Consider the following 18645-nt stretch of genomic DNA (forward strand, 5'->3'; position numbering starts at 1 on the left):
AATTACTCTGAAGTCACCGCGATTCTTGGTAGACCCCAGGACATTACTTAAGGCGGGACATGTTTCTTAGTGGGTTGTGTGATCACAATGGACGGCAATACACATTATGCCTCCCCACATCACTACACATGGACCACCGAAACGATCATGTTCGACAGTGTACCTGTATACATTACGTGTTCCCATCTTTCGCTATATTAAGGGTACGTCCAGCATTGTCGAACATGACCGTTTTTATGGCTCACGTGTAATGAATTGAGAAGGCATAAAGTTGCATGGGCGTACTGACGTCCAAATTTGTGAACACTGTATACTCATCAGTTCAAATGGTTCAAATGGCTCTGAGCACTATGGGACTTAACTTTTGAGGTCACCAGTCCCCTAGAACTTAGAACTACTTAAACCTAACTAACCTGAGGGCATCACACACATCCATGCCCGCGGCAGGATTCGAACCTGCGACCGTAACGGTCGGGCGGTTCCAGACTGTAGCGCCTAGAACCGCTCGGCCACCCCGGCCGGCTACTCATTATTGTGACACTGTACTCTTTTCTCACGTCAGTCTTTTCCGGGGGTGTTTTCGGCCCTTACTACATTTTTATGGGTGACAATGCGCTACCGCGTCGAACTGCTCAGGTGGAGCCGTTCCTGGAACGAGAGGATATTCGGCGAATGCACTGACCTGCCCGTTCCCGCGACGTAAATCCGTTGGAGCACATGTGGATTGCTTTCGGAAGACGTCCACATGCACCAACGGTTATCCAGCAGCTGTCAAACTCGCTAGTGAAGGAATGGAACGCCCTATCACAAGAAACTCAGTACCAACCTTGTGGCCAGCATAGGAGCACATTGCAGCACATGCATTGCCGTCCGTTGTGTTCACACACGTAACGAAGAGCCATGTCCCGCCTTTTGTGATGTCCAGGGAACCATCGCAGTGACTTGAGAGTAATTATTGTCTTTGAATAAAAGAGTCGTTTCTGTTAATCCCGCTGCGTATTTTTTACAGTTACCTTCTGTACTACACTGTAGCAGTTTCTTCAATGAATAGTGCACGTTTGATCGAGCTATGTTACTTGGCAGTGGCACATCATGCAAATGTTACTTTCGTCCTTACGTTTTGCGCAGCAAAGTGTATTTTAAGGACTGCAACTTGCGGTAAACACAGTTTTTTGTTTTCTCTATTTTAGTCGTAGATGAATTAGTTATGTTATAGTATCTGACGTGGGTTTTCCTACATTAGTGTAAAATAAACTAGATATTTGATGAAAATACGCGTATTCTTGTATTGTGATACATGATTGACACTCTGTTTCAGCAAAATTTTATATCTTAACAGCAACAATTCATGTTGGTATTACTCTTGTACGTTACAGTTGTATTTGTTAGTTCTAGATGACATACTCTATTTTAAAAAATCACTGTTGGTTGCATATCATAAACTGTCTTAAAAATACCGGCTACAGTGCACACGTTGCGTACGTGTTTGCTGGAACGAAAAATATATTTTCAGGATCCTCCCTTCAGCAAAACACGAATTCTTTTTTCTTTCCTGTTTTATTTACAGATGTTTCAGTGACGCAATATCATCTGCAACAGATTTCCGTGTATTCTGCTATAAAATATTTGCAGTGTTAAATGAACGCACACGAAAGTTCGTACTGTGGTAATGTAATCACAAAACGGGCTCAACAAAAAACATAAACCTTAACAGCATATACCTTTGTTCATATCGTTGCCTGTCTTGTTGCAGCTGAGCTGGTATTTTTAGCACAGTGTGTCGTGTCCAATCAATAAGGATATTTTAACATGCAGTTTGTAATCTAAAACTAATAAATACCAACTGTGCTGTACAATGCAGATAGCAACATGAACACCTATACAGGTTTTTTTCGTAAGGGCGTGCAAAAATGTAACAGGACATAGAGAATGCTCCACTGAACAATTTGAGATTGGTAACCTGGGGTCGGAGAAGCCAGCTTAAGGAGATACGGAAGTAACTTGTATACCGCTTTGCCAGGCATTGCTGTTTTCCAGCTTATTTACAGCTGGGCAACGGCCTTGCCGCAGTGGATACACCGGTTCCCGTGAGATCACCGAAGTTAAGCGTTGTCGGGCGTGGTCGGCGCTTGGATGGGTGACCATCCAGGCCTCGTGATGCCAATTGACGAGCTACTCGACCGAATAGTAGCGGCTGCGGTCAAGAATACCATCATGACGACCGGGAGAGCGGTGTGCTGACCCCACGCCCCTCCTATCCGCATCCTCCTCTGAGGATGACACGGCGGTCGGATGGTCCTGGTAGGCCACTCGTGGTTTGACGACGGAGTGAGTGAGTGAGCTTATTTACAGATAGCATGCGTAGAAGTTTACAGCTACTGTGCTGTTTATTTACATGTACATTCTTTATTTCCTGCAAGGAAACAAGGACGACGAGCCTGATTACTAGTAAGTCATGATGAAGTAAGCCGTCTGAATGGCCACTTTTACTTGCGGTCCGTGCAAAGAGTTCTACCTGAGTTGCTGGAAAACGTACCCTTGGTTGTTCGTGAGAGGGTGTGGATACAACATCACGGTGTACTGCCTCACTCACGTCCGCAGCCATCTCAATGCTGCATTTCCTGGTCTCTGGATTGGAAAGGGAAGTCCTAGCCCATGGCCTGCGAGATCACCTGACGTGAATCCCCTGATTATTTCCTATTGGGATATCTAGTCACGTGTGTATGAGACCCCAGTGGATACGGAGATGGAATTATTGGCCAGAATTGTGGCTGCCTGTGATGTGATCCGAAACACACCAGGGGTATTTGTCAGGGTGCATCAGAATCTTATTCGCCGATGTCATGCCTGCTCTGAGGATGATGACCGTCAGTCTCAGCACATTTTATAAGATACGGTAAAAATAGTACGTTCATTGTATCAATGATGGTATTTGGAGTTAATAAAAAAGTGCACAGTAATGTGCTTTTATTCCTATTGCTTCCTTAAGGTTGCTTCTCTGGCCCCAGGTCTCCTACGTCAAATTGTTCAGTGTATCATCCTCTATGTCCTGTTTGTTTTTACATGCTCTTACAAAGCATCCTGTATGGGCTGTTGAGGTATAATTTTTCGCGGAGACAGTTTTGTGAATCCGATGACTACGCCTTCAAGTTTTTGGGTGGAAGAAAGAGAAACCTATTGACAGTGTCGCCGAAACATATACGTATGAAAGAAGAAGAAAAGATTGTGTTTTGCAGGAGGCGGGATCCCCAGAAGACGTATATGAGGAGAGGAGTGTGTTCTGTTGCGTGGTGTCTGGGCGGAGGGCCTGTTACTCACCGGATAGCCTCGATCTCCTCGTCCTTCTCAGCAAGCCGGCGCTCGCTCTCGTGGCGGAACTGGCCGAACTCGGCAGACAGCCGCTGCGCCCGCTGCTCCTCAGCCTTGCGACCCTGCAACACAGAAAGGCGCGTGACGCCACTGACACCACAGACGCGGCACGGCAGCGTGTAAAATACACTCACAGGTGAATAGGTATTGCAAGTGCAAGGAACGGGAACGGCTCGATGTAGACGCAGTCTCGTTCACCTGCTTATCACAGAACTGCAGGGGTCTGTGATGACTCGAACGGCCACCAAAGAGCATTGCAATCGTCATCTGTTATCAGCTCTAATAGTAATGGACACGCAGTGCGTCATCGAGCTAGTGAACGCTGTGACGTACCACGGAGAATACTGTGCGCTTGTCAGACGACGTTACCAGACAGTCTCGAAGGAGCGTCACGGTGGTCTGTTAGCGCTTGGCTGGTCAAATTGCGTAACGTCCAGGCACGAGGGGCGTTTGGATCTGACAGCGTCTCATTGTCGGACAGAATGGAAATGCGAGGGAAGCAACACGTGTCGTGAAAGTTCTGGTCAACCGAGTTTGACCACATCGGGGGAGGATTGCCCTATCGTGTACCGAGAATATCGTAAACTGTTTACAAGTGGATCTGTAATCTAGGTAGAGGGTTTACTGCAACACTCCGTGCCATCCTGTATACTTGTTGGAGACGATCAGAGGCCACTCTACTGAATCGCTGCCCAGAGAGTGAAGACACAATACTTCCATTCCAGTGGTGCCGTATTGGGCAAGCACGGGTCCGTGTTGTCGCATCATTTTCGGGGATGGATCTGAGTAAACTTCTTCCGCACTACCTCGTATGACGCACGTATGCTAATATGACGGCACTGAGGGGAGACGACATATTCTGCCAATGTTTTGGAGAGACGCGCTGGTTTTACCGCTAGCGCCATTGTGTGCAGAGTCATCAGCTGTGACTTCAGGTCACCTTAGTGATTCAGCGAATTCTGACTCCACAGCGGCATGTCACAGACATCCTCGACCTCATACTTTACCGCTCATGGTGCATCCTAATAACATACTTGTCCTCACACGCAATGTCTCTCTACGAACTGCCTGCGTTATTTCGAACCATTCGCTTGGCCGGCAAAATCCTCCAATCTGTTGTTAATGGAAATTGTGCGTCACTATTTCGTACGTCAACTTCTCACCACAGCCAAGTTCCAGGACATCGAGGGCCAGTTACAACAGTTGTGGACCAGCTTCCCACAGGAGAGGTTGCAATTATTGTGTGACACTCTCCACACTCGAATCTGCGGATGTATCCAGGTCAAAGGAGGAGTGACATCTTACAGAGAAGTGACTAGCAATGTGTTCGCACTTTCTATTTAGTTGTTCATTTAACTTTATTTTAACTCTCAATTACTGAAGTCGTGATCCAGCGTGCCACTTGGATGTACTGGACTATGTACGAGGGCGTGCTGAAACGTCTTCCCTCCTAATTTTTTATGTAAAAACTCTTAAAGCTTTTTAAATAAAACAGTCGTTATTAACATATTTTTATTCTCCACGTCTACATATTTATTCCTCAGCATAGTCGCCATGGCGGCGAACATATTCTGCCAGAGAAATACTACACTGGTGTCCAAAATTAAAGCAACAAACCGCTGTTTCTCCGTCCTGTGTCTAATTCACGGGATAATCATACTGTCAACAGGTGTCCGTACGATCGTGTTCTGCATGGAAGATGGCACTTTCGTCAATGGAAAACCACGTCAACTATGACGTCAGGGCACCTATCAAAGTGAGTAGTGTTTGCCGGGTAGTTCCACATCCACAATCGCTCTGAGCACAGTCGCAGACGGCGCAGTACGACAGCCGGCCGTAGTGGCCGAGCGGTTCTAGGCGCTACAGTCTGGAACCGCGCTACTGCTACGGTCGCAGGTTCGAATCCTGCCTCGGGCATGGATGTGTGTGTTGTCCTTAGGTTGGTTAGGTTTAAATAGTTCTACGTTCTAGGGGACTGATGACCTCAGAAGTTAAGTCCCAAGTGCTCAGAGTCATTTTTGCAGTACGACACAGATAAGACGTCTGCCAGACTCTCTGTGGTGAAGGCCCATAGGAAGAATGGAAGCAGGACAGTCGCAAACTCATGTGGTTCGATGGCTTAACGCGAATCTTTCTGTGATTTCTCAGATGTGGCGAAAGTTTATAGAGACCGAATCTGTATCGCGAAGATCAAGGCAGGGCCGACCACGAGTGACATCATAGAGAGAGGGCCGTTATTTGCTGTAATAGCACGACGGTACCGCCTTAGTACTGCGCAGCAACTGGCATCTGACCTAGCAACATCGACTGGACGTGTTTCATCGAGGCAAACGGTGTAGAGGAGGCTTCGACAGAGTGGCCTTTATTGTCGGAGACCTGCTATAGGTGTGTCTGTGACGGGAACAGAAGGGAATGTCTAGTGTGCAGTCGTCAACATGCCACATGGACAGTCGAACAGTGGGCCAATGTTGTTTTCACAGATGAGTCCCAATTTAGTCTGGAGAGTGATTCTCGACGGATTCGCATCTGAAGGGAATGTGCAACACGATTTCGGGACCTGAACAGTGTGGAAAGATACCGATATCGAGGAGGATTGCTAATAGTGTGGGCAGGGAATATGTTGACCAGTCGAACCGATCTTCATGAAATTGTACGGGTAAATTGGAAAGATGTAATTGCCATCAGTTATCGTGACAAGTTCTTGGGACCTCATGTACGGATGTTGTGAGGTGCTATGCGCCCAGACTTCATATTGATGGACGATACTGTTCGACCTCATAGAGCACGAGTGGTTGATGTTTTCTTGGAAATAGAAGATATCGCACGCATGGCGTGGCCTGCTCGCTCTCTCGATTTGAATCCCGCAGAGCATGTCTATAATGCACTAGGGAGACGGGATGCATTACGTCAGCATCCACCAACCACTCTCCGAGACTTGCGAGCAGCTCCGCAGGAAGAATGGGCGTTATTGCCTCTACGTGACGTTGATGACGTTATTCACAGCATGCTCCGTCGTTGTCAGGTCTGTATTGCTGCCAGAGGTGGTCACACCACCAAGTGAGCACGTTAACCAGTTGTCGGAATTTGTGTGCAGATCTGTTAGTTGGAAAAAACGAAAACGTATTTTCGTCTACTGTCATGTATGTTGCAGTTGTTTACATCCTGTATTCTTTACATTGTTTCTACTATACTATCACCTGTTTATACTGTTTTATGGCAAAATAAAAGCAAGTTTGCAAAATTTCCATTTGTTGCTTTAATTTTGGACACCAGTGTAGATTTATGAAACCGCCACTGTAGAATATTTGACTTTATCCACGGAATCACAACCTCACTCCTGCTTGCACCGCTTCGTCGCTATCAAAGTGAAAAGTCCTCGAAGGTATTCTTTCAGTTTTGGGAACAGATGAAAATCGGATGGTGCCAAGTCGGAATTGTATTAGAGGTTGATCGATTACAGTGAACACAAGGGGTCGGGTTGTTGCAGATGTCGGAGCACTCGTGTGTGGTCATGCTGAAAGAAAGGGTTCTCCATGTGTGGATGAACTCTTCGAATTCGAAATTTGATGGCAGAACGCTGTTTCCCGCGCACCGACATAGTTACGTTACACACCGCCGTGTTGCACGCTGCAAATCGGAGCCCTTTAGCGGCAGAGGGCTACAAATACGTAGACATGAAGAACAAGGATGTAGACTAGTAATAAAGTTTCTTTTATTTGAAAAGTTTTACGAGTTTCCACATAAAATTTCGGAGACATTACTTTTCAGCACGCTCTCGTACAGCGATCTCACCATCAACGTTCTTCGTTTGGACTCCGCTATTTTTGTGATTTCATGATTTGTTGGTCTATGACTCAAGTAAGGACAGCTTTGTGGAAACTGGCGTGCTATTCGAAACTATGCAGTAATGAAAACAAAATAAAGGGATGTTTTAATTCGAATAGTGACAGCCATGTAGTTAAATGTTGTCAACTGCATCCTATGAGGCGCCATATCGAAAGAGTTGCATCAAGCCGAGAAGCACTTCTGTACCGCCACTTAAGTCTCGACATCATTGTATAACCTTCCCTTCACTCATTACAATATTGAAGGCTAGTAACTGGGCTCATCTCCTGATGAATATGAGCAGTTTTGGATCCTTTTACACACAAAATACCGAATTACAGCGCACTACATCGTAACTGGCGGCACACCGACTTTGGAAGCCATTGCTTTTTGCTTTCACTCTCAAATGACGATTGAATCGAAACACTAACTTAACGTGGCGTCGTAAACAATCAGTAAATGGCTCTGCATGCGCCACCTTCGTTCTGAGCTGCCAACATTCAGGTATAAAGCAAAGGACTCTTACTTTTCGAATACGCCTCGTACTTTCGAAAATAGGTACAGTCTGTAGCTGTATGTCAGACTAGACATTTATATGACTGCTGCGACTATTGTCAACAGCTGTCCATTCTTTACACGAATGTGGGAGGATAGTTACTTCTTTTTCCTCTGTTAAATCTTCGTTACTCATTATCTCCCTCTGCCTAAACTGTTTCATAAATGGAAGCACACACCAGCAGAATGAGGACAAGTTCTCAAAACAGTTGGGTTATGACGTCATTCTGAGCATTGCGTTCCAAGGCCAAAAACTGTTGAGCAGTTCTGATGATTTTGGCATGAGCATGAAGTTGCCCTGCTACTTCTATATTTAGCCTGAACGGTCTAATTACTGCCAGTGAGTAACCAGACGTGGGACCGTTTGTACAGTTGGCAGGTCTTCTGGTGCTGACAGAAAGGTCTCTCGTTCAAAACCCAACGCCTGCCAAGAATTTTGAGAAGCCTTGAATGGACCTTCACCTGCATCGAACGTCGTTACGCCTATAGTACTGAATTGATCTATGTTAATAGAACAGAGCGAGGTACTGATGAAGCAGATGGTTTATAAGATGGTTGTACGTAAGTATTTAAAGATTCAGGCCTACTCGAGGTCTAACGCCATTCTCTGAAAGGGAACTCGACCTAATTAACGTGTCTTCAGGCACTTAGTGCCCTTCTTCAGAAGATTATAACTATCGCAATATTTGCGAGTGTTGAAAATAAGATGGATTCAGCGTATTTCTGTGGTCATGTTCATGTACAAAAAATGATATAAGGAAACCAAACAACAAGTGCAGACATGATGAAAGTGGTTGCTGATTATTTCAGTAAATTTCCCATTCGTGGTAGGTGGCGCTGTTGTCGACAAATATCAGGTGTGCCTGTTTTTGCAGTTGACAACCGACGCATTTGATTCTACATTTCATTCCCGATCTTTGTGTTCTAACGATTGATACTGATGTTCAAACATTATTTACTTACACACTGAAATTTCTGGCAAATACTCTACATGCATGGCAAAGTGGTTTTCTGTTCGCTAAGGGATTGATTTTGGTTAGTCCCCAAACCATCGGAATGCTTGATTTCGATGGCCACCCTCTAACCCCACCATACGGGTGGCTGATAAATCAAGCGCCCCAGTGGTGAGAGGCAAGAGGTCTCGCTGGAATCCAGTGCTGAAAGGCAAGTGGACACGCCGAAACCAATCACCCCACTGGAGAGAGGCAAGGGGACTCACCGAAGTTAAGCGCCCCAGTGGTGAGAGGCAAGGGGACTCTCAGAAATCAGGCACGCCAATGGTGAGAGGCAAGGGGCTCACCAAAATCAAGCATCCCAGTGGTGAGAGCTAAGGGGAATCACTGAAATCAATCACCCCATTGGTGAGCGGTACGAGGACACTCTGAAATCAAGCATCCCAACAGGAACAGAAAACTATTACGTCCACGTCATTGTTTCTAAACTACGCTAAACATAGTATCTAACCAGACATTGATGCAGATAACCGTATTGTACTGTACAATCACATCTGCAACACTAAAGTAAATTTAGAACATTAATATGAAGCGTTAGAACACAAAGGTTTACATTGACATTGTAAATGAAATGCAGAATAAATTGCGTCGGTTCTTAATTGCGATAATAGGCACACTGGATATTTGTCGATTACAGAAATACAAATGGAGGGTTCCCGTTTCAAAATACAAAGTTGGTCCCGCCCACGCAGGAGGGGGGGGGGGGGGGGGGTAGGTGGCCATTTGTAGCGCGCACAAATGTCCCCTTTACTAATATTCACTTTTCACTCAGAAATTTTTTTTGTATGATGCGTCGTTTTCGAGACATTTAGCTGTCCCGAGTAGTTGGCATTTGTAACTACATATCGGGCCTAGCTACTTTACGAATTCCAATCACGCTGTGGAATTTGACTTTCTAGCTTTCGTTACTGTTACGTGTTCAATGTTCAGCTCTAGACGGACTTGGTTTTGTTAATGGTATGGAGAGCAGACATAAAATCACTTTTACGAAACTTCCAAAAGATGTAAACTTTGCACCAGATGTTAAATGAAACGTTAGTTTTGATGGATACTGCACTCTGTTTTTACTGACCACGCAGAAGTTCCCAAAGGCGTGAAGGTATGAAATGAAGCAAATTAATGAAACAAGGTGGCATCAGATCGAAAGTTGTGAGTCAGCTTGAATGTCACATAACGTCACTCTGCTGAACACCCTCATCTATTTGTTTTACCTCTATAGAACCTACAAGTAGGCTATACAGAGGGCACACTCTGAATCAGCGGGCATACGTCCGGCAGAACACTGGCCTGCCCAGTGCCTAACAGGCTCTTATATTGGCCGAGGTACGCCTCTAAGAACTATCTCGCCATCGGCAGGCGGCTACACGTCTATGAACTCTACAAACACAACACGTCTCTGATCACATGTATATCGGCCTCCGAGGATTATTACCATTACTGCTCGAGTCCCTGTTGCGCATATCTACAGGTAGCACTTTTTCGTTACTGGTGAAATACATTAGAAATTACCCATCTTGCATTACGACAATATCATTTGAGATGGAAATAGTTAAAGAGGATAGGAATTCTATCATCTAAAAGATATAAACAGAAATGAGCGGAAGGCAGACGACATATAGAAATCTTTGGGTCCTGTTTGCGATGAAAATGCTGGGGTAGTTTTCAGGTTCGTGAGGGGTTGCAAATGGTCGCAAATGCATTTCTCCAGCATCTCACAGGATGAAATACAGTTGATAAGGCACAGATGTCAAAGTCTGGCCAGGGACAGCAGCAGCGATATTTCACAGCGCTTTCGAGGAATATTACTATCTTTCTTATGGATTCTTCCGTTATTTCTTTGTAGAACAATTCCATATTTAAGATTGAATAACAAGTTAACTGGTTTTTTATGCTGATATTTGTTGATTTCTTATTGTTTTTTTGCTTTTTGGGTCATCTTCAGGAAACAACTGACAAGCTTCTACAAGGGACATTAATTCTTAGGTAGTCAAACATTATAAGCAAAGATACAACGATTTGCACAGAATGTTATGCACCAAACTTGTTTCTTAACGTTGATATTACACTTTACCCAATGGACAATATCATGCACAACAAATAACTGAAACTACAGAATATTACAGTATTACAGATTATATTCTGATAATCCTGAAGCTTGAGAGGTCTTGACAATGGTTGAGAAATTGTTAAACTGAATACTCTTTGTGGTGTCACCGCCAGACACCACACTTGCTAGGTGGTAGCCTTTAAATCGGCCGCGGTCCGTTAGTATATGTCGGACCCGCGAGTCGCCACTATCAGTGATTGCAGACCGAGCGCCGCCACACGGCAGGTCTAGAGAGATTTCCTAGCATTAGCCCCAGTTGTATAACCGACTTTGCTAGCGATGGTTCACTGACAAAATACGCTCTCATTTGCTGAGACGATAGTTAGCATAGCCTACAGCTACGTCATTTGCTACAACCTAGCAAGGCGCCATTATCAGTTGCTATTGATATTGTAAAGAATGTACAGACAAGAGCTACGTTCAACATTAATGGATTAAAGTTAAGTATTCCAGCAGCTACGTACATGTTTTGCTAGTCTAATTTCCTTGACCCATTCCAGACCTCACGCCAGCCTGCGTGAGCTTAAAACGCGTGCCTTTCGGCTTTCGCCAAACTCCGTGGGTTGGCTCCTGCCAATCCACAACATTTTGGCGACGAGGTTTTCTGCGTTCTTAACTATATTGCCCTGATTTACTTGTGTAATGGCTTCGCCACCATCTCCAGATGTACTGTCATAATTTATCGCTTACAGAATCAGCAGACGCAGGCCTTACTGGATGCCCTTGGACAGCTCGTCCAGGGTAAACGTGCGATGCAAAACGATGCGGCAGCCGCCGCTCCACCGCTACCGCAGCCACAACACGCTGTTGCACCAACTTTTCGTCCTTTTGATGCTGCACTGGAAAGCTGGACAGAGTGGTCACACCAATTTGGATTCCATCTCGCCGCCTACAGAATTCAAGGTAATGAGTGGCAGCCTTTTTTGTTAGCAACCGTCGGGGTGCACACGTACCATGTGACAGACAAATTATTTCCCCGACGCGACATAGCAACTCTGTCCTACGACGAAATTTTGTCTGCATTAGATGCATATTTCAAAGAATCAGTCAATGTAGTTGTCAAACGGTATACCTTCTTTCGTACAAAACGTATGGCAGGTCAGACTAATAGGGAGTGGGTTGCAACTTTGCAAGGCCTTACTAGGGATTGTGCTTTTGAGGGTCAATGTGGACTCCCTTATTCAGATACTATGGTACGTGATGCAATTGCACAGAACGTTTCTGATGTTCGTATAAGGGAACAGATTTTAAACTAATCAATCCCTCCCTTCGACAAGTGACGGACATATTGGATCGACAGGACACACTTGACTTTGCTCAGGAATCATTTGAAACTTCACCAGCCGTGTGTCACGTTACCCGGCCCGCTGGGCGAGCTGCACGGAGCAGTAAACAGCCCTCGCGCCCATCAGCGCAGCTGCCACCAGGCTCTCAGCCACGTGTGCCGCGCCGGCAAGCAAACTCAGTGCTAAAATCATGCCCACGGTGTGCTACTAGACATTCGCGTGAGAATTGCCCGTCACGCCAGGCTATTTGCTTTTTCTGTAATAAAAAAGGACATGTTCAAAGTGTTTGCCAGAAAAAGCTCAGATCGGACACTCACAACCATTCCACGCCCTTTGCTTTGCGCTGGAATCGGCAGCGAACCAAGGATACTCCGGCTCGTGAAACTTCGCCCATGGAAATTCATGTAGTTCATTCCACTTCGCCCAGTGCCACTCTCTCCAACAGTGACTGTGTTCGTCCCACAAATAGTGTGCGTCGACATCGCCGGAAATCCTGTCATGTCACAAGTGATTTTGTATCAGTGTCAGTTCACGTTGCACAAGACAGTCGCTCTTGTCATCAGCAGGACAATAAACTTTTTGTAGACTTGGACATTAATGGCAAAGTGACACCGTTCCAGCTCGATACCGGAGCTGCAGTTTCACTGATCAATCACGACACGTACAAACAGCTGGGCACACCTCCATTGCGTGCCGCAACTGTTAAGTTAAGTAGCTATTCAGGACAAGCAATCCCTGTGTTAGGACAGTGCAGCCTTCTTGCAACATACAAAGGACAAACAAAACTTGTGTCATTGTATGTCCTTCATTCTTCTTCTGCAGTGAACTTGTTTGGTTTCGATTTATTTCAGTTGTTTAACTTGTCTATAGTAAATCAGGTCCTATCAGTGAACCAGACTGTGCCTTCAGACAGTGTTTCTCGTCTATGTGAAGAGTTTGCAGACATTTTTGCACCGGACCTTGGTTGCGCTAAGAACTATAAAGCACATTTGGAACTGAATGTAAATGCGCAACCGAAATTTTTCAGAGCGCGCAATGTTCCCCACATATTGCATGATGAGGTCGCAAGAACATTAAACGATTTGGAATCACAAGGTGTGATTGAACGTGTGCAGGCTACTCTCTGGGCATCACCATTAGTGATTTAGCCAAAACCTTCTGGAAAATTGAGACTTTGTGTGGACTTCAAGGCAACAGTGAATCCACAACTAGCGATTGCAACTTTTCCTTTACCCCGCCCAGAAGATCTTTTTGACAAACTGTGCCCGGGTAAATATTTTTTGAAGTTGGACCTAGCAGATGCGTACTTACAAATACCGGTGGACGAAGAATCCCAGCGCGTTTTGGTGGTTAACACGCATCTTGGTTTGTATCGATTCAAACGATTGCCATTCGGGTGTGCATCCGCCCCTGCATTGTTTCAGCAATACCTGCAAACTGTTTTGCGTCGGTCCCTACTGCAGCAAACTATCTGGACGATATTATGATCTCCGGAAAGACGGAAGAAGAACATTTAGCCAATCTCAGAACATTATTTCAGGTCTTGCGACAAAATGGTCTTCGCTTGCGGAAGGACAAATGTGTGTTTTTTGCTCGTGACTTACCCTACCTGGGACATGTACTCAGTGCCCAAGGCATACATCCCAGTCCCGAGCACCTCCGTGCCATACAAGGCTTGCCTTCGCCGCAGAATTTGAAGTAGCTACAGAGTGTGCTGGGAAAAATTAATTATTATAACAAATATGTGCCGCACGCCTCTTCCATTTCAGCTCCGCTTCATCGCTTACGCCGTAAAGGTGTTCCGTTCGTCTGGACGACGGAATGCGAACGCGCCTTTCGCCAGTTGAAATCGGCGTTGCTTTCCAATACTTGCCTTACGCCATTCGATCCCCAGAAACCCCTTTTGTTGATGGTGGATGCATCGGATTTCGGGATCGGTGCTGTGCTTGCGCACAAAGATGGATCGCATGATCGCCCTATTGCCTTTGCGTCCAAATTGCTCTGGTCTGCGCAAAGAAATTATTCACAGATCGAGAAAGAAGCATTGGTTCTCGTATTTGGTGTTACTAAGTTTCATGATTTCTTGTATGGTCGTCACTTTACCATCATCACAGACCACAAACCTTTGACATCGCTTTTTCATCCGAACAAGCCTGTACCTCCACGTACAGCGAAGAAATTCATTCGCTGGTCTCTTTTCCTCTCGCAGTACCGCTACGATATCTTGTATCGGTCCACTGCTAAGCACGGAAACGCCGATGCGTTGTCCCGTTTGCCTGTTGCTGAGGATCGAGCATTCGATTCTTCCGAACTTGCTTGCATGTTCATTGATGCGGAAACCGATGACGTGGTCGAATCGTTTCCGATTGATTTTTGTCGTGTAGCTACAGCCACAGCTGCCGACCCCGTCCTTGCTACCGTTCTGCGTTTTGTTGCCACGCAATGGCCTTGTCAAAGTCACGGATCGAGAATCCGTTGGTTCGCCGATTTTTTGCTCACAAGGAGACTTTTTGTTCGAAGTGGTGTTTTGCTGTTGCGTTCTGATAATGATCAGTCCAGGGTCGTGGTCCCACGTTCGTTACAGTCCTCTGTCTTACGGCTTCTCCACCAAGGACATTGGGGTATAGTGAGAACGAAACAACTTGCTCGTCAGCACTGTACTTGGTTCGGAATCGATGCGGCGATTACGAATATGTGCTCTTCTTGCTTGGCGTGTGCCGAACAACAATCCGCACCGCCGCGGAAATTCTTTGCATGGCCAACAGCCACTTCCCCTTGGCAACGCTTACACATAGATTTTGCTGGTCCATTCTGGAATGCTCGATGGTTGGTTGTGGTAGATTCATTCAGTATTTTTCCTTTTGTTGTCCGGATGTCTTCCACGACGTCATCTGCCACCATCCAAGCGTTATCTGCTATCTTTTGCATTGAAGGTCTTCCACAGACTATTGTTTCCGACAATGGCCCACAATTCAGGTCCGCAGAATTTCAGTCATTCTTTAAGGCCAATGGTATTCAACATCTGACAACCGCGCCGTTTTCGCCACACTCAAACGGTGCCGCTGAACGATTGGTCCGGACTTTCAAGTTACAGATGTTGAAGTTAAAAGAGTCGCATTCTCGGGAGGACGCGTTATTGCTCTTTTTGTCCTCGTATCGCTCTCAGCCCCTCGGCCGCGCTATGTACCTGGTTTTGGGGGCCTCTGGTGAGGTGCGCCGGCATCTCAACCAGCTGCGCCTCTGTCGTCGCATGGGATCTGCCGCTCGCCGTCTGCTTTCAGCGACGGTGCCGTCCGGTCAGGGCCCTGGGGACCCATCTACTGGCTCGCCTCAGCCCCAGGTGTTACCGACGCTGCCTTCCATTTTGCCCCATGGCGACGCGCCGCCGCCACCGCCACCGCCGCCGCCGCCTGTTCTCCCGCCGGCGACGCCCGCAGTGGACACGTCGCTGCAACCGCCGGGCGCCTCCCTGGGTCACGCGCCGCCGATCGCTTCCCGTGACCAGTTGTCCTCCGACATGGAACTCTTGCCTGCTCCGGACCGTATGTCGTCTTCGCCCGTCGGTTGCCCCGGCCCGATGGAGGTTGACCCTTCGGCCCCTCCTGTCTATCTGCGGGCGCATACACCGCATGTTGGCGTGCACCCTGGAGCAGGTTTTCAGGCGTTTCCTAGCTCCCCTCGGACCGAATGACAGGGTGCGGGTGGCACGGCCTCGCCTGTTGTTAGGCTCCCCCCCTCGTCGCATACGTCAACATGGGGTCCTCCCCACGGCGGGCGGAAGCCTTATAACACAACCGTACGCCGATTTGCGGGGGAGGAATGTGGTGTCACCGCCAGACACCACACTTGCTAGGTGGTAGCCTTCAAATCGGCCGCGGTCCGTTAGTATACGTCGGACCCGCGTGTCGCCATATCAGTGATTGCAGACCGAGCGCCGCCACACGGCAGGTCTAGAGAGATTTCCTAGCACTAGCCCCAGTTGTACAACCGACTTTGCTAGCGATGGTTCACTGACAAAATACGCTCTCATTTGCCGAGGCGATAGTTAGCATAGCCTTCAGCTACGTCATTTGCTACGACCTAGCAAGGTGCCATTATCAGTTGCTATTTATATTGTAAAGAATGTACAGACAAGAGCTACGTTCAACATTAATGGATTAAAGTTAAGTATTCCAGCAGCTACGTACGTGTTTTGTTAGTCTAATTTCCTTGACCCATTCCAGACCTCACGCCAGCCTGCGTGAGCTTAAAACGCGTGCCTTTCGGCTTCCTCCAAACTCCGTGAGTTGGCTCCTGCCAATCCACAACACTCTTTATTTACGTTGTGCATCAAACACGCTTTTTAGCATTGTGAATTACACTTAACGCAATGGACAACGTTAAACACAATAATCAAAATACAGTATTATAGATTATATGGTTATGATGGCATAATTTGTGAGGTCGTGACACTAGTTGAAACTGTCTTATAGTACTACGTATGTTATTCAACAAACATGTAACTAGTGGTCGGTTAGACAGTTCTCAACTAGAAGTCACAACCTCTCAAATTACCTGATCATAACCATGTAACCTGTAATAGTGGAGTATTATATATTTTAATTATTGTGTTTAATATTGTCCATTGCATAAAGTGTAATTTCAACGTTAAAAAACTAGTTTGGTGTAGAACATTCTGTGCAAGTGGATTATACCTTTGCTTATAACGTGTGGTTACTTAAGAACTAGTGTCCCTTGCGGACGCTACTCAGTTGTTTCCTGAGGATGGCCCAATAAGACGATAACTAGTTAGAAATAAACAAATATCAATAGAAAAAAACAGTGCCTTATTGTTCAACCTGAAATACTACAGCCCTTAAAAGGAAAAATCTTCAAAATTGTGCAATAAGTGTCTGTTTTTTCTGACCTATAAATGCTCCACAATATCATCCGAAGGGAAAGCAAGAATTAAGAGGGGCCGTGCCGAATACTGCGGTATAAACTAGTGGCCATTCAACGCAGTCACGTGGTGACAACTGATAATCTTGCAACACCGTGCAGTGAATACTGCTCCTCGTAGCGGAGCTGTCAGTCCCAGAAGTTGCTACCAGCTACACAACAGGATTGAGGAAGATGCCTGGCAAGTATAATAGAGGGCAACAAGAGCTGTGCAGTGTCTGAGCTCTGAAACGGAAACTCTGCACGAGGCGCAAACGACCCCACACGGACCCGCGTCTGCTCCACTGGAGAGATCTCGCTGGATCTAGTACATGGGACTTGATCGCCTGCAGTCGGTGGCGGGATCAGGTGTGCAGCATGATACGAAGGGCTTATTTCAATAGTGGTATAAATCCATTACCTCCACTTTTCTGTCTATGATGCTTCTGAGATTAATGGTCGAAATAAACAGAAAGAAAGGTTCATCTCTAGCGAGAAGACATATGTTTGAACATTTATGGTATCTCAAATGCAGATTTTTCGGCGCTCATTTAACTTTAGGGCCCTGTATCTCAGAATGAACAAAAGTGGACTTGTGCCACTATTGAAACAAGCCCTTCATATAGAGTGTGGAGTATGTTGTACTCACGGCCTCGGCCTCCTTGTAGGCGGCGCTGAGCTCCTCCCGCTCGTTCTCCAGGCGGCGCAGTTCCAGCTCCAGCTCGTGTAGGCGGCGCGTCAGGTCGCTCAGCGAGTTCTTGGCGTCGTGCAGGTCGTCTGTAGGCACAGATTGCCGTCATTAAGGGACGGTTCAAACAGTTGCTGCACGCTGTAAATCTGTCTCTTGCTTACGTGCAATTCAAAAATTAATATTAAAATTTAGTCGAATCATTAGCTCTGCCTAGTATTTACCACTGTGAAGTACTTCGACATGGCACCAATAGCGAAAACTCCAGGCGACTCGAAACAGCCAAGTATGTTTCCATAAGAGATGGTGTGTGTCACATCTAGTTGCCCTATCACGTCAGTTATTCCTATGCTCACGAGGAAAACACAGCAAGTGCCATAATTCTAATTCCAAGAAGCTTTGCCCGGTGGAAGAAGAGCCAAATAAGAGAACATGTGTCTCAGTTTATCCGTAGATACTCGAACGTTTATCAAACGTTTCGACGTAATTTAGATGCATTTTAGCGTTAGGTTTGCTCCGCCCAATTGGTGCTCTAGTGGCTAGCGTCGCAGTCTCACAATTTTGCCTCTTGTGTATGAAATCCGATCATTGTTTTTATTTATTTTATTTTTTCATTCATATACACTCGTCCGTAGAAGGTTACTAAACGAATGTTTCTTATCAAGTTATAGGATACAAGGGCGTTATGTTACCTCAAAAATTACAAAATTACAAAATAAGTGTCATACATTTATTGTATAATGTATGTGTGTATGGTGTTTTCAGAGGTTACAATCTTTTTAAATTCACATGTTCTAATATTTCATTCTTATATCAATTTCTAATTCTTACATTTTATTCTTATGTTTATTCTGCAGGAAAATTTAGTGCACTCCCTAGTATGAC

At 46.0% G+C, this 18645-nt stretch overlaps 1 protein-coding gene across 3 annotated transcripts in view; it reads right to left on the reverse strand.

The window, feature by feature from the left end:
* LOC124794769 (paramyosin, long form) overlaps positions 1-18645 on the reverse strand; it is a 193952-nt gene that overhangs the window by 22722 nt on the left and 152585 nt on the right. For all 3 annotated transcript variants that reach the window (XM_047258394.1, XM_047258393.1, XM_047258395.1), the window contains exons 12-13: positions 17722-17849; positions 3319-3431 (exon numbers count right to left, since the gene is read on the reverse strand). In XM_047258394.1, coding sequence (XP_047114350.1) covers positions 3319-3431; positions 17722-17849 — 241 coding nt within the window. The remainder of the gene's footprint in view (positions 1-3318; positions 3432-17721; positions 17850-18645) is intronic.

Source organism: Schistocerca piceifrons, chromosome 4, assembly GCF_021461385.2.
Source record: "Schistocerca piceifrons isolate TAMUIC-IGC-003096 chromosome 4, iqSchPice1.1, whole genome shotgun sequence".
Classification (NCBI taxonomy): Eukaryota; Metazoa; Arthropoda; class Insecta; order Orthoptera; family Acrididae; genus Schistocerca; species Schistocerca piceifrons.